The sequence below is a fragment of the Chanodichthys erythropterus genome, chromosome 14 (assembly GCF_024489055.1).
Source record: "Chanodichthys erythropterus isolate Z2021 chromosome 14, ASM2448905v1, whole genome shotgun sequence".
In the NCBI taxonomy this organism is placed as follows: Eukaryota; Metazoa; Chordata; class Actinopteri; order Cypriniformes; family Xenocyprididae; genus Chanodichthys; species Chanodichthys erythropterus.
In genome coordinates this window covers 38,526,485-38,542,211 of record NC_090234.1, presented here as the reverse complement: position 1 = coordinate 38,542,211, position 15,727 = coordinate 38,526,485, and the positions used below count along the sequence as shown (strand labels likewise).

Genomic DNA, 15,727 nt, shown 5'->3' with positions numbered 1-15,727 from the left:
AGCGCGATTTAAGACAGCAGATTCGGCACGCAATCTATCCTATGCATGCTGCTTCTGTGGATACAGTCGTTTTTGACTGCAAATGATGAGGTAATTTTATTAAATGTACTGGATTTACGACATTTTGAAATACATGCTCGATTTTAATATTATTTTAAGGTAGAATTAAATGAACTACACAGCATTTTGTTCGCATATCCCCCTTTTGTCACCTCACGCACCCCAGTTTGGGAACCGCTGTCTTAAGTGAGTATAAACAGACAGGGCAAAAAAAAATGTGTAAAATAAGATAACAATAAGATAATAAGATTTCTGGAAATCTGTGAATTTGTATCAATGTTTCTTCCATCAGAACAAAATCTGCCGTATCCAGCTGACATCAGGTCAGTACTCAGGCATATAACATTCAGGAAGAAACACTTTACTCATGTCAGTCATTTTTCACATGTGGGCGCAGAGTCAGAACATAAGAGAGACTGAGTGAGGGAGAGAATGAAATGAGTGCTCACTTTCACACAGAACGGAAAGAGGGAGGAATGCTCTCTACCTCCACCCCAACCCTCTTGTAGATGTTAGAGCTCAACATGCTTTGCTGGTTGTTCTTCTGTGATCAGTTTCAGATCCATCTTTATGCTTCAAACCACAAGCGTAACACGTTCTCTTTGGTTTATTCTTCACTACAGCTTTGCTTGATCGTACATGATATATGTAGTTTTCCTCTTTTTAAAAAAAGACTGACTTTCCAACGGAAATATTTCCTGAAAGCATCAATGCAATAATTCATTTCCTCACATGTCCAGCCTAAAAAAAAAGAAATCAACTTGGCCATCACTACTTAGGATTTTCTCCATCATCAAAACTACTCCAACTCGGGCATCAACAGAAGCGGCAGTCAATGAGAGTAAGGATTTTCTAGGACGTTTAGTGAAACACTGCGGGTTTTACCTTTTTCCAGACCCTTAGTGTCTCAGTTTTTAATACTGTTTATAATTTGGCTAATTTGATAATGCTTTCATCTGCCAATAAGAGCACAATCAGCTTTGTTGAACACATTTTATATGTTTAAATACCCCAGAAAAACTGTCTGCTTGAAATCTTCTTGTATCTAACACCAGATATACTCAGACCCCCACTCACATACAAACCATCATCACCTGAGACAGACAACACATACCTGATACTCCCCACAGACTGCATGCTGGGAAACACTAGCAGCCGTGCTGGAGGGAACGTGATATAAGTAACGTACGCAAATGCATGATTCATGAAAGTAATTTAGCATAAACCTTCCGATGACGGCTGTGTCCATTTATTATGTCTCTGGCTACAGGCATGCATGCACACACAGAGAGTGCATCAATCAAAGATTACACGTAGACTGCATAGTGAGAGAGTAACAACAGAAGAAAAAAAAGACAGTGTGAGGGAAAAAAAAAAGAAAAGGAGGGAACGGGTGCGAGGGTGGCCTTGTATCAGTAGACGGCCCGTGACAGCAGGGTTGACAGCAGTTCTCCTGTTTCGGTGTGTGGGAGTCTGTCATTACCAGAACCTGTATGTCTGTCAACACAACACCAGTCAGAGGCCATTGTAGCTCAGGGATGCAAAGAAAACATTAGCAGGTGCGCACGTGTGTGGGGAAAAGCGAAGGAAACAACTGAGGTATAGTTTCATATTGCTAATATATGTTTGGCCAGAAGCAGTATTGGACTCCGCCTCCATTATAGATTGACTGCTGCTGTCAGAATTCGAGACTTTATGTCATTTGTGTCATTCCTCTTTCTTCCCCTTTTCCTCTGTCTTAGAGGACCAGTGGGAAATCACCGTTCTTCAGCTTCATCTCAGCCTGCTCCCTAACGTCCTTGCAGTAATTGGACTGCTCAATCCTGTTATGCCTTTTAGTTTCTTCTGCTTTTTGATCATTTTGGCATCTTCATGGTTAATACTCTCTTCTTTGTGCTTGGAACTTTATCCATAATGACCAGTATTCCTTCTGTCCCAAATCCCATGTGATATACATCTGTTTGTCTGTTATGAGAGTCTCACAGCTCCCAGTTTCTGGATTGGATTAAACAGGTTGGCTAATCAGAAGCCAGGAATGGGAGCCGTCCAGTCAAGGGCAACATTAAATACAAACATTTTTAAAATAATTATTATTATAGTTGTGATGTTGTGGGTGGTTGCTAAGCATTTGATAATGAGATAGTGGTTTTAGTACTATGTGGTTACTAGGTGGTTCGGAGTGGGTGCTAGGTTGTTACTAAAGCCTCGTTCAGACTGTCAGTCCCAATCCGATTATTTGTGTATCCGATTGGATACTGATCAAAAAATGTTAATGTCCACACTGTGTATCGCAAGTGTTCAAATCCGATTTGTGTGTCTATGGCGCTTTTTCATTTTCCAGAATATCTGAATATATTGGTCCGGAATATATTGGTTTTTCTATATATTGGTTTCTATGGCAATGATGTTGTGTTCGTAGGTATACGCCAAAAACTACAACAACCACCACAACATGGAGGGGTTTGCATTTGCAATACAGATGTTGTCTTATTTACATTATGACAATGTGTAGACGCTGGCGCTGAAATATTGCGTTATGATGAGGCAACAGAAACATGGTGTGCATGGCTTTATTCCGTGCTGTTGTCTCCCCTGGTCTCAAAACATGCCTAAGTTATAGCTTATTGCCAATTTTTGCTTGTCCAGCATTTTGCAACAACACAGCCTTGTGTTTCTGCAGCGATTTTTAGCATGTTTCCTATAACAACATCTGACGTTTACGTTGCGTGAGAAAGTCACATAAACCATGTGAAATCCGGAGCAGTCCGACTGAAATGCGATTTGAATAGCATTCCAAACAACATATGAATGTAGCTCGAAACGGATTTGTAAAAATCCCATTTCATGTGGTTTTTGGCCGTTCAGACTTGCTAAATGTGATCGGATTTCAATCAGATATGCACAAAAATCGGATTTGGACTGACAGTCTGAACGAGGCTTAAGTCAAAAGATATGGCTCAGGCTCTTCCTGCAGTGCAAGTCTATGGGCTATGGCCTTTTTGCCTATCATCCGCCAGGTGAAATCTGTAAGTCCGAGTGGTTAGAAAAGTAATAGCCTGTATGTTAAAGGTCCTCTTCCTTGGATGTTCCTAACAACCACGAGCCAATGTTGTTTTTGTTAACTAAACTATTAAAAATCATTTTTGTTAGTTGAAATGAAGCAGAAATAAAATAAAATGTAAATATTAGATGAACATCTTAAACAAATGAAAATTAGAAATGTTTCTTTGTCTGCTAACTGAAATAAAGTTTAAGTTCAAGTACTAAAATTTCTAAATCTGAAACTTAAATAAATATGAATTATAAATATAAAAACATAAAACTAATAAAAACTATAAAAACCTATAACAAAGTTATTAAAACTTAAACTAAAATGAAAGATAAAAATAATAAAATACTATATAAATAACACTATATATAATAGTATATGAATAATACTAAAATAACACTGTCATAAGTACGACTTTGGAATATTTCACAGGCTTCTTGATCTAGCTGCGTTTGGTTTTTTCAGAAGCGCTGGGTGTGTGTTAGGTTATGTCAGTGAATCGTGAGAAATAGAACTCTCCCACACACTAAAGAGGTGATATATTACACACTGCTTGCCCCCAGTCGTCTCACACACACACACACACACACACACACACACACACACACACACACACACACACACACACACACACACACACACACACACACACACACACGGCACTTGGCTCTCACATACTGTGCTGTGTTGAAAAACTTCAGAGGCAGTGAAGGGGCAAGGTCACACACTCCATCATGAGGTCATTAAACAAAAGCAGATTGCTGCGATGCATGTCTGCATCTATACTGACAACAGCTTTACACACTTCCCTGTTCTCTTAAAGCATCTCCCACTCTCCTCACACACACTTTTTCCCAAGGTTTCACTTGTCTTTTTCTGTTTCTGCCCCACCTCCTTTGCTCTATTCAATTTCAATTTAAAATCTATCTATCTATCTATCTATCTATCTATCTATCTATCTATCTATCTATCTATCTATCTATCTATCTATCTATCTATCTATCTATCTATCTATCTATCTATCTATCTATCTATCTATCTATCTATCTATCTATCTATCTATCTATCTATCTAGTTTTATACATATTGCCACATATAAATGTTTCATATACCAAAAGATGGCAGGTAGATTTGTAGTAATCTGTGAGTTATGATGAAATATGTGAAAAAAAACTTAACGATTACCCCAGGTCTCCTCTGCTTTTAACTAAACATATGCACAATGATTAATGACCACAGGTCCTCAGTTCATAGTTTTCTTCTTTTATTTTATGATATATTGGGGCGATTTACCAAAGGTCAGAAGGTTTTTTTCTTCTCATTTTTCTAACCCGCCTTTAATCTCTTCCTATACAATCTCTGCACAAGCCAGCCTAGGACGGACCTGACCCAGGCCAGCTGGCCCGGATGTCATTGGATCCTGAGATGGGTCAGGTCCTTAGGGTCCAGGCTTTGTTTCTGTGTGTGCAGTGGAGCAGGACTCGCCCTCTTCTAGTCCTTCTTCTCTTTCCTACTTCCTCTCTCTGGAGACAATGACCCTGACAGAGGCTCACGTCTCTGAGGAAGAAGGAGAGATGGAGATTTGCTATCAGAGCTTGTCATCTTGTCCATCCTCAACATCCCGAGATGCAGTGACTGAAGCGCATGGCATATTTCTATGATACCCTTGGAACTGCTTGCTGAAATAATAATCATCCATCTGACATACTGATGTAAACAATGACGACACCCAAAAACATGTGGTTGCACTTGGTTTCATGTCTTTATGTGACAACATTCAAGCCCATATAAAGTGATAACTGATTTTCAAACACTCTCACACTATCTCACCCATGTCTGTGAGCTTTAACTAATTCCAGAGGAAACAGCATTTCATGTTTGATTTTACAATGCTAACATTGGCGTCTATGTGTGTACACAGTGGTGTGTGTATTTTGACAGCGATTAAGGTCACAATCTCACTTGACCCCAGTAAAGAAGCTCTTACTGCGCAAGAGTTTGTGCTTGTTTGTGAGGTTAGTTTGTTTTGAATGAGTGGCCTCAGCCAAACCACCTCCTGAATAGTTGTAAATCTCTCTCTATTTTCTCTCTCTCTGTCTCCTTAGGTTTTCCATGCGAACGCAGACCCCTCAGAGGTGGTCCTGAACCGGATCCCTCAGCCCGTCTTAGCTCGGTTTGTCCGCATCCGACCTCAGACATGGAAGAATGGAATCGCTTTACGCTTCGAACTTTACGGCTGTCAAATCACAGGTCAGTAAAACTCACACTACACAACTTTCTCCAATTCTGCAAACAATCTAAAATGTTTGACCAGTCCTTAAGGGAACTGATTTGTGGTTGTTACCTTTTAGATTGTCCTAAGTCCCAATGAAATAGCTAGAAAAAAGACAAACTTTGAATGTTGGATTGTCTAAACATTTAGAAGAAAGTTGATTTTGCTATAAACTTAATATCACTACACTGAATTTCAACATTTATTCTCCTTATCCAGTTCTGTCCAAAGCATGCTGGGAACTAGAAATCCACCGCCTAATTTCCGAAGTTATCAAGACAATTTCAATAAGTTACGACAACCTAATTTAAAAAAAGGGCAAATAACGCAGAAATCTGAGGTTAAATTACAGACGATATTAAGTTAATGTAATGGTCAACATTATCATGTCAACAGAACTCTACAAAATGATGTTCGCAACTTAAAAGGTTTAATTAAAACAATAAATTAGAATTTTTAACTTGCAGCCATGCATTTATTTAGTTGTAGTAACAGGTCCCCTGAATTACTTTTTAGAGTGCAGGCTGTATTTAAAATATATTTTTTTACATTTCTCCATTGTTTTTAATTAGATTCTAGGTCTTTTCCTCACTATAGATAGATAGATCGATCGGTCGATCTCTGTCTCGTAAACTTTAGTAACACAGCAGGCCCAGAGATACTGCACGTGACAAATATTGTTCCAGACACCCACTGTGTCCCTGTCAAGTGAACTCAGATGTGTATTTATCAGAGCTCTTTAGGGTCCTGATTGAGTTTGGCTATTTATGGAGATGGGGAGATAGCAGTCACCTAATTCTGTTAGCATGTCCTGCAGCAGAAGAAAGAGGTGAGCTGCTTTTGCGCTGATGTTATCAGAGACATCACACTCCATCATTACGCTATTAAACAGTGATTCGCTCCTATTTTCGTCGACACTGAGCAGGACAAATGTGCTTTTAGAGACAGGGTCTTTTTCAACACTGACACAAACGACGTACGGACATGCCACTGGCCTCCATATTAGACCTGCTGCAGTCCCGTGGGGGCCGTTGTCCCTCGGGCATCCAGCCCAGAACAAGCTGCTCTCAGTGAGGCGTGTCGCTGCCCTTCCTGTCTTTCCCACGAAAGAGTGATGCTCGGCCCGCGGGATATCCGGCAGTGCCGAGCCTATAAAGATGCCCATGAAGCCATCGATCATGTTCGTGCCTCTAGCCTCGATCTGTGTTTTACTGCTCTTTCTGTCGGAGTGTGGGTGTACCTTTGGGTGTAATTCAACTGAGATTGTTAGGATGGGCTTGAACCAGATGCCCCAGCCTGTTTTCCTGTTCTTTTGTTCGGTGTTTAAGCCATAGGCCAAAATCAATCATTTATTTCTGGGAGCTTTTGTATTTGTGTCGTTTGAGCCAGAGAATGGCTGTTTTGGGCTGAGTGGGTTTGCTTTTAACTCTGTAGAGGTGAACCGAACAAAACTGGAACACGAAAATTCTTCTTGTAATAAATCCTACACACACACAAACACCCACTCAGGGGGGTATGTACAAATAAAAAAAAATAACGCACCCACATATGCTCTGTATATTTATTATTTATTCCTAAGGCCTCTCTCATGACATAACAACATGAAACATTGATCTCTCCAGCCTTAAAATGTCAAATCCCCTTCACCATAACTCATCTGCTTGTCCATCCTCCATTCAGACGCTCCATGCTCCGAGATGCAGGGAATGCTCTCCGGCCTCCTGCCAGACTCTCAGATCTCAGCCTCCTCTATGAGGGACATCCACGGGGCAACAGGTGCTGCTCGGCTGGTGGCCAGCCGCTCAGGGTGGTTCCCCAGTCCCGCACAGCCCGTGGCTGGCGAAGAATGGCTGCAGGTAGACCTGGGAGTCCCCAAAACCGTACGGGGTATCATCACACAAGGGGCCCGCGGGGTTGATGGCAGTACCAGCGCAGAGAACCGAGCCTTTGTGAGGAAGTATAAACTGTCCTATAGCTTGAATGGAAAAGACTGGAGCTACATCATCGACTCCAAGACCAATTTCCCAAAGGTGAGAAGTAAACAAGATTTTAGGTTCGTTCTTTTCTATCTATCTATCTATCTATCTATCTATCTATCTATCTATCTATCTATCTATCTATCTATCTATCTATCTATCTATCTATCTATCTATCTATCTATCTATCTATCTATCTATCTATCTATCTATCTATCTATCTAAATCTGCTTCCATACTGTGGTCTAATAATCAGTTGAGAAATCAGGTTAAAGGGTGATAATTAATTGTACATAGTTTCTAGCTGGTCCAGTTTGGTTCAGGATGTTTCTAGATCAGGATTGCTCAAATCAGGGCCACTGTCCTACAGAGTTTAGATCAAAACCTGATCCTGACCATTTGAGGAACACTGGTCTAGATGGTTGATCAGCTGCGTGAACCTGGGTTTGACCTGGTAGTCCATTTTAGTCCAGAGCTGGTTAAGTCAGTTAGACTTCCTTGGACCAGTAAAAACCCTGCTTACCCTTCTTTTTCTATCAGAGGACTGAAGTGAAGAATACGACTGGAGTTGGATTAGGTTAATTAGTTAATCGTGCAAATTTAAATATCGTGGGTCGCTGAAAAGGCTACAGTAATGAACAGTTCACCAGAATCAGATTATTAACAGACTTATTTCATTCTTTCCTGCTCATCTCAGCGACTCAGCATTTCACTTCTAGATTCCCAATCTCCCACTCTGAGAGCAGAATTCAATTATGCTGCAAGCTTTGATAACATTCCAGTGAAATCATCCACAGTTGTGTTAATTAAAACCTGGGCTGCAGAGCTGCGTCAGAGACTCAGAAATACAGAGAATATCCACTAGCTTTCCTCTCTCAATCACACAGCTGTGCTAAAGTGCTTTTGTGATTCTGCTCCTCCAGATTTTTGAGGGCAACACACACTACGACACCCCAGAGATCCGTCGCTTCGATGAGATCGTGGCCCAGTTTATACGGGTGTATCCAGAGAGGTGGTCGCCCGCCGGCATTGGAATGAGACTGGAGATACTGGGTTGTGACTTGCCAGGTAAGACCTATGTTTTTATATTTTATTTTATTTTGGTTTTTACATTCTTTACACTATGACTTTTGACATGAAAGCAGAATATTAAGAATCACAATAAACTATTCATCTGCTGAGTAATAAAGTTCTTTAGCTCTAGCTGTAGGCTGTTTACATTACCTGTAGCAACTTCACATTAATAAATAATGCAAATGATATGCGGTCACAGGTGTGTGTATTTATTGGTTGTTGGCAGCAACTTCAATGTCATTCATCCATCCAGATTTTTACAGTCAGAACTATCAGTTTTAGCCCCAGCTACAGCAGTAGAAAGAAACAGCCACTCTGTCACTTCCATCGTTGCTCTCTGTCCCCGATGTCCTTCATATCTCCTCCTCCTGAATCTTTTACCTGTCACAGCATGACGATCAGCCAAAAGGACACACGACTGCTCCCTCTGGACCTGGCCTGGGCTTTATAAAGCGGCAGGCCGAGGGGCAGTAATCGACGGGCTGTCTTCATGGCTCTGTGTCTGCAGGAGCGCCGGGGGCAAAGGAGCATTAGAGGAGTTGCTAGAAAGGACGTTGTGGGTGGAGGCCAGGGGAAGCCTCAGGGCTGAGTGCCCAGGTTTATTAGCATGGCAAGACTGCAGGAGGAAGAAGGCATGATGAAAAGTCAGACAGAGAGCTGGTGCTGGCTCAGGGTTAGTTGGTGGCACTTTGCAGGCAGAGGATGAGATCCGGGATGAAAGCTTCATGTGTCATCGGCGGCGCATGGTGCGATACTGGCAGAGGTTTGCGGAGCCTGTGGACCATAAATGAATGAGAGCGAAAGATCAAGAGAGAGAAAGAGACGATAATCAGAGCGGATGAAAGAAATAAGGCAGGGATCAAAGCCAGTGAGTTAATGAGTGACGAAAAATGGACTGACGGCCGATTGTGTTTGTGTACACACGGTTATGTTTGCGTGAGGGAATGCGATGACAGTGCGCTGAGGCTCCGCGGCGCACAACTGCGCACCAGATGTTCGAGACACAGGGGGCTCAATCTACCCCACTCACTGTCGAAACTACAGCCCAAGTTCCTAATCTCCACTGTAAATCTAATCACATACAGATCCCGAGATACACAAACACACTTGTGTGTTATATACACTTGCATGCGACTTTGAATTTTGTGTATTTTCCTTTCGTATTATTGTGTTTCCGCCCCTTACGCACAATATTATGGTTGTTTTGTTTCCTACCATCTGTCAAGCACATCCGCAGTCATCCATACTAGTACCGGTCCTCAAAGGAGTTGTTTGACAACAAAAACATACAGACCTATGGTTTAAAGGGGTCATGAATTGAGAAATCAACTTTTTCTTGAGCCTTTGATATATAAGAGGTCATCATATTATAAGAATATCCTGTAAGTTTCAGAACTGAAAACTTCCTTGTTAGTCCAGTAAAAGCTTTTATTGACACCAGGCCCAGCGAACGACTCGTCCCGGAATGTGTCTATCTATGTCATAGATAGGTGAAACGTCGCCTCCGCAGAAGAAATCAAAGCCTACTTCATCATTGCAACGTTAGCCCCGCCCACTGGTGTGTTAGTGAGATGAGGAGGAGGAGAGAATAGCAATACAGGACTAAAAATAACATTACCTTTCAAAGGATCCTAATGCTAGGAATATGGTTATTTATTTTCAACAATGTGAATGACTCAGTTGAGCTTTATTTATTTGTATTTGGTACATTTCACTGTGGATTCTTTGGTAAATTAATCGCATTTCGGCGCAGGCTTTGCAAACAGACTTTCACGATAAAATTTGACAGTAATGCAACAACATGTAAGTAACTGTGTTCATTCTAATGCCTGATCTGATATGCAATGATTCATGAACAGTCAGATGTTCTTTGTCTATATGTCAATAAATCAAACCAGTGACTAAACGGTCAACTTCACATTGTTTATCTTTGTAGGATAAAAAAAATCTGTTAATTAAATGGTGATTAAGTTATATATAGAAAGCGATCAAAGAACGCTCCCTTTACAATAGCTGGAGCTGTCAATCAAACAGCTCGAGTTTATCAATGACTGAGTTTTGGACTCGCACCAAAACTCTCGTTTTATTCAATGAATCTCTTGGTTAGATTGTGTTTGCACTGTTAGTTGTCATGAAAGCATTCGTTAGAGTTAAAAATTGAGTTGCAATGACAAGATCACTGCTTTTATGCACTCAACAACATATCTGTGATTGGCTACAATCTTCATCACTGCAACCTTTCATGCCACAATCTGAGTATAATCAATATCAACACTTTACACGATTAGTTAACCTTGAGAGCTGTACTAATAAAAATGTGCTAAAAGTTTTCGAGAGAGTAATACTTAGCTATTTTAAATGGAAAGATGTTAGCCAATCACAGCAGTTGGCGTTTACACTGAAGTCTCACAGCAGACACGCCCCTTAAAACCCCTTCAAATCAGAGGGCTAAAATCAGGGTAGGAAAAATGCCTTTTATTTCTAAATTATGAAAATGTTTGATGTAAAAACATTATAAAACAATGCAGTTCATGACCCCTTTAGGTGTTGTTTTATGTTTTGTGTTGGGTTGTTTTGGGTTTTGTTTTGTTTCTTTTTTTGTTTTGTTTGGTTTTGTTTTTTTGGCTTTGTTTTTACACTTTTTACACTATGACTTTGGACATGTCACAAAGCAGATTAATAGTAATCACGATAAACAATTCATCCGCTGAGTAATAAAGTTCATTAGCCTAGCTGTAGGCTGTTTACATTGCCTGTAGCAACTTCATAATCAAATGATGTGCGTTCGCAGTATTCATTGGCTACTGGCAGCAACCTTAGTATGACTCATCCAGTCAGATTTTACAGTCAGAATTATCCGTTTTAAGTGAAAATAATAAACACACCACTCCAAGCTACATCAGTGTTATATATACTTACATGTGACTTGTGATTTGTGTGTATTTTCCTTTAGTACTTTCTTCATTTCCGTCCGTACGCCCATTATTATCGCTGTTTCGTTTCCTACCATCTGTTAAGCACATCAACCGTGATCACTACCAGGACCGGTCCTCAAAGGAGCCGTCTGACAACAAAAAACATACAGACCTAAGGTTTGAGTGAGATTCTCCTAATTCGGCGCTCTAAAGCAAACTGTATTTTTGTAAATTGTGGTTGTTTGCAGCTGTGGTGCGAGGGTGAGTGAAGCAGGGGCCGGGGCTGCTGTTGTTCAGATTTTCAGGGGCCGTTGGGATTTGCGGAGAGAGAGACACGTTAAATATTCACAGGGCTACATCAGTCTCACTTCACTGCACAGAGATGTTTATGCCAATCACACACATCTGCCACCACGTTTATAGTCATCTACTGACTGAACACACAAATGCACACATGTAATTTCATATAAAGAGAAATTGTTAGAATTTATTATTACATAGCGCTTTGGAATACTTGATTCTGGTCGATTGTGGCATTCTGTGGTCAAGTATTGTTAAGGAGTTTTGTCATTAGCAGGATAATGTAAAGTCAGGTACTCTGTTTCAAAGTTCTGATCACCCTAATTTGATGATAACTATACATTACAAATTTATTACATTATATAATATTACATATATCATACTACCTCTGTATACTGTACAAACTCATACAAACCAAGGTCATTCATTCCTGGAGTTATTCTGAGCTGTGGCTAAGCTACAATTTTGTCCCCAAATCCCATCACTCTCCCAGAGGAAGGAAATTTGGAGTGAGGGACACGAGGAGAGAAATAATGAATTGATGAATAAATAAACAGAGGCGTGGCAGACAGACCTTGTGTGAGCAAGACCGTGAAAGACACAGAGGGACTTTAGATATTTCAATCAGGCACCCTTGTCTATTATTCATTACTGGACTCAACGTCAAGCCAAAGGTTCCTATCTCCCCGGGAGTGAGAGAGGTAGAAAGAGTGAGGACAGTGACCTCTGCTGGGTGCAGTGCGTCTCAAAATTTAAGAAGCTGCAGGGAGACAACTTCAACACAGCGTCTAACCCTTGAGACTAGGCTAGCCTAGACTTCTCTCCCACACAGGGTGAGTGAAGTTGCTGAGATTCAGGAGAACAGGGTTACTGCAGTTCACAGCAGACTGTAGGGGCTTTAAACAACACCTGTGAATGCAGCTACATCGACTGAAGGTATATCAGCATATGTGTGTAAAAAGAATGAGTACAAAAAATTGCCACCTCGGAATTATAAGGTTCTGCATTCTGAGCACTTTTGAGATATTGAGCTTCAAAGTTTTTGCATTCCATACTCCTTTGTAGATAAAACCTTTTTGTTTTCTAAATAAAAAGTCCCAACATAATGTAAATAATTTGTCAGAGAATAAGAATATGTGAATAACTCAATTTTGACAGAAATGTCTGAGAGAACCTTGACAAAATGTGATTTAAAATGGCAAGTGAAGGGTTAGAAATGAAGGGTCAGTATTTTTTTCATGTTTTTGAAGAAGTCTCTTATTCTCACCAAGACTACAGTACTTCTTTTTTTAAAAAATATTTTATATATGTATCATTTAAAAAAAGAAAAACCTTATTTTAAATTTTAATAATATTTATTACAGTCTAACCAAAATTTATTCAGACACCTTGAACATTTCATTCATTATTACAGTTTATTCACTATAGATTAAAAATGGTAATAAAATATGACAAGATCTCAAACTGTGTCAGAAAACATTAATCTTAATTATGTCAGATAACACTTAAGCAAAACATAGTCAGGTCAATGTCTGAATAATTTTTGGTCACAAATTTTTATCAACTATGTGAAGAATTTTTGGGTATAATATGTCACAGTTTACTTTATTTTGCTATTGGTTTGACTGTGTATGTGTGTGTGTGTGTATATATATATATATATATATATATATATATATATATATATTACTCCAGTCTTTAGTGGCACGATCCTTCAGAAATCATTTTAATATGCTGATTTGCTGCTCAATACACATTGTGGGACCTCAAATATATATACATATATATTAGGATTTTTTGACTAATAAAAAGATCAGAAGAACAACGTATGTGAAATAGAAATCTTTTGTAACATTGTAAATGTCTTTACTGTCACTTTTGATCAATTTAATGCATCCGTGCTGAATAAAGTACTCCACTCAGCTTTAGAAATGGAAAGTCCTGCCTTTCAATTAAAAAAGCCAAAAGCCTTCTTGACAGATTTTTTAAACCAGCCTGTTACAGCATAATTTAAGCTTAAGAAGCAAAATTTATTATACCATTGTTGTAATTCCATTGAAAATAATTTGAATTAAAGTATGGTTTGAAATGTAATCTTGAAAGACTTTCTCCATTCAATATATAGGAGCTGTATTTTTATGCCTTTTGCTTAGATATGAAGTAGCTGGCAAGGGGCTTTACCCCTTGAGCTAGCTGACTTGTTGACTTGTTGTTGAGTTAGCTGACGTAAAGGCACTTAAGTGTCATTTCTGCTCTAACCTGTTACTCACGCATGGTACTTATATTTTAAAGACAGCGTAGACTCACCACATACATGGGTAATCAAGAATGACACACACCTGAAAAAGAGAGAGCGTAAACTCAGGATGTGCAGTGCTCACTGATCACTCTCAGATGTGCGGGAGAGGCCTGTGGCCGTCCGTCAAGGGAACAGTGGGTGTGGTTTAGGACACAGCATTCCACTCTTCGTTCCTTGCCTGGGCAGCTGGAGATGTGATGGAAAATTGTTTCCTGTTCTTCTCATCTTTGACAAGGGGAGTGTAATCACTTCTCTCTGCTCTCTGGCTCGACCTCATTCTCTCGGCAAAACCGAGGGTCTCCCTCACCACCTTTCACTGCTATCTCTCTATCAGGATGGATGCATGTGAGCTGAAGGACGACAGCTCCCCTCATCTAGTTGAATTGGCGCTTTGAAGTTCTCATCCACATGTTTCTGTTTAGTGTAGTCCCCCTACACAACCCATGTTTGCACACAGGCATTTACCCACAAAGCCCACATGTCATTCTTCATATCCTCCCAGTGTAAATATTTAGGTTAATCTCATCCCCTCCTCTTTTTCCATACAACATGTCTTCCCTGCTCATTATTATATAATACGTGCCTACTTTGGTCTTTCCAATTCTGCCAAAGCCTGTATGACTTTCTTTCTTCTGAAGAACACAAATTAAGATATTTTGAAGAATATTTCAACTGTTCTTGTCCAAACAATGACAGCCAGTGGAGTCCAATATTGGATTTCAGAATATCATCTTTTGTGTTTTGCAGAAGAAATAGTAATGCAGGTTTGGAACGACATGAAGGTTAGCAAATGATGGCAGAATTTTCCATCACACTCTCACGACAATTCATATTTTGCATTTTTTGCAGTTTTTGTATGATCTACTTATGCCCCACAGACTTAGTTCATGCTTTATTTTTGTTTTTTTTCTAAAAATCATACGGTTTCATGTGAATCAAATATATGAATTCATATAACATCACCAACTTGTATCTTGATATCTTTTAATCTCTTGAAATCTTATGAAACATAATTCTATATAATACTGTGATGTAATCACTCCAGTTATTGGTTTTCCATCGTTGTTTAACATGATTAACCCACGCAACACAACTGCACATTAATATTTAATGAAGCAAGCAATATGAAGGTTTTAAGATTGGTTATCTGGTGCTAAACAACTCGCCGTAGCCTGAAGTGCAGTGTATAACCTTAAAAACTGTTTTGAAGATGACCCATCTTTATTTTGTGTTTATTATTCTTACATTTGAATAGTTTGTGATAAGTATTCACTCTCTGCCAGTTTTCAAGACAGTTTTTTTTTTTTTTTTTTTTTTTAATAGCCGCTGTTGTTTTGAAGCAAGGTTCTCTGAGGACATCTGATGTGAATATTAACACTTATGGCTTGAATATTTCTAGGCATGCGAAGCATATTTGATATTCATCACCTGGAGATGATTTGTTGGTTTAACTGAGCTCATGAGGAAAGTCCTTATCAGAGGCCAAGCACACAGGCCTGTCTGAACTCAGTGTATCTGTGCGTTTGTATTTGGGGAATTTACTAGCTGGGAGATAAACATGATAAACCTTCTGTTACTTTCTCTGTTCAAAAGACACAGAGACAAAAGCTTTAATTAGTTCAGTGCCGCTGGAAAACGGCTTTGTTATTGAATTCTGGAGGCCAAAAGCCTCATCTTTCAAGTTGGAAATGTTTAATTAGTTTGCCTTTGAATAAGCATCAGTGTTTGTGTGAGTGTGCATGTTGGGAGCATGTTTAATATTTCGGTTAATGTGGTTGTGTA

The 15,727-nt window shown here is 39.6% G+C and overlaps 1 protein-coding gene across 2 annotated transcripts in view; it reads left to right on the top strand.

The window, feature by feature from the left end:
- nrp2b (neuropilin 2b) overlaps nt 1-15,727 on the top strand; it is an 85,797-nt gene that overhangs the window by 50,010 nt on the left and 20,060 nt on the right. For both annotated transcript variants that reach the window (XM_067408734.1, XM_067408735.1), the window contains exons 8-10: nt 5,215-5,359; nt 7,062-7,411; nt 8,281-8,425. In XM_067408734.1, the coding sequence (XP_067264835.1) occupies nt 5,215-5,359; nt 7,062-7,411; nt 8,281-8,425 (640 nt within the window). The remainder of the gene's footprint in view (nt 1-5,214; nt 5,360-7,061; nt 7,412-8,280; nt 8,426-15,727) is intronic.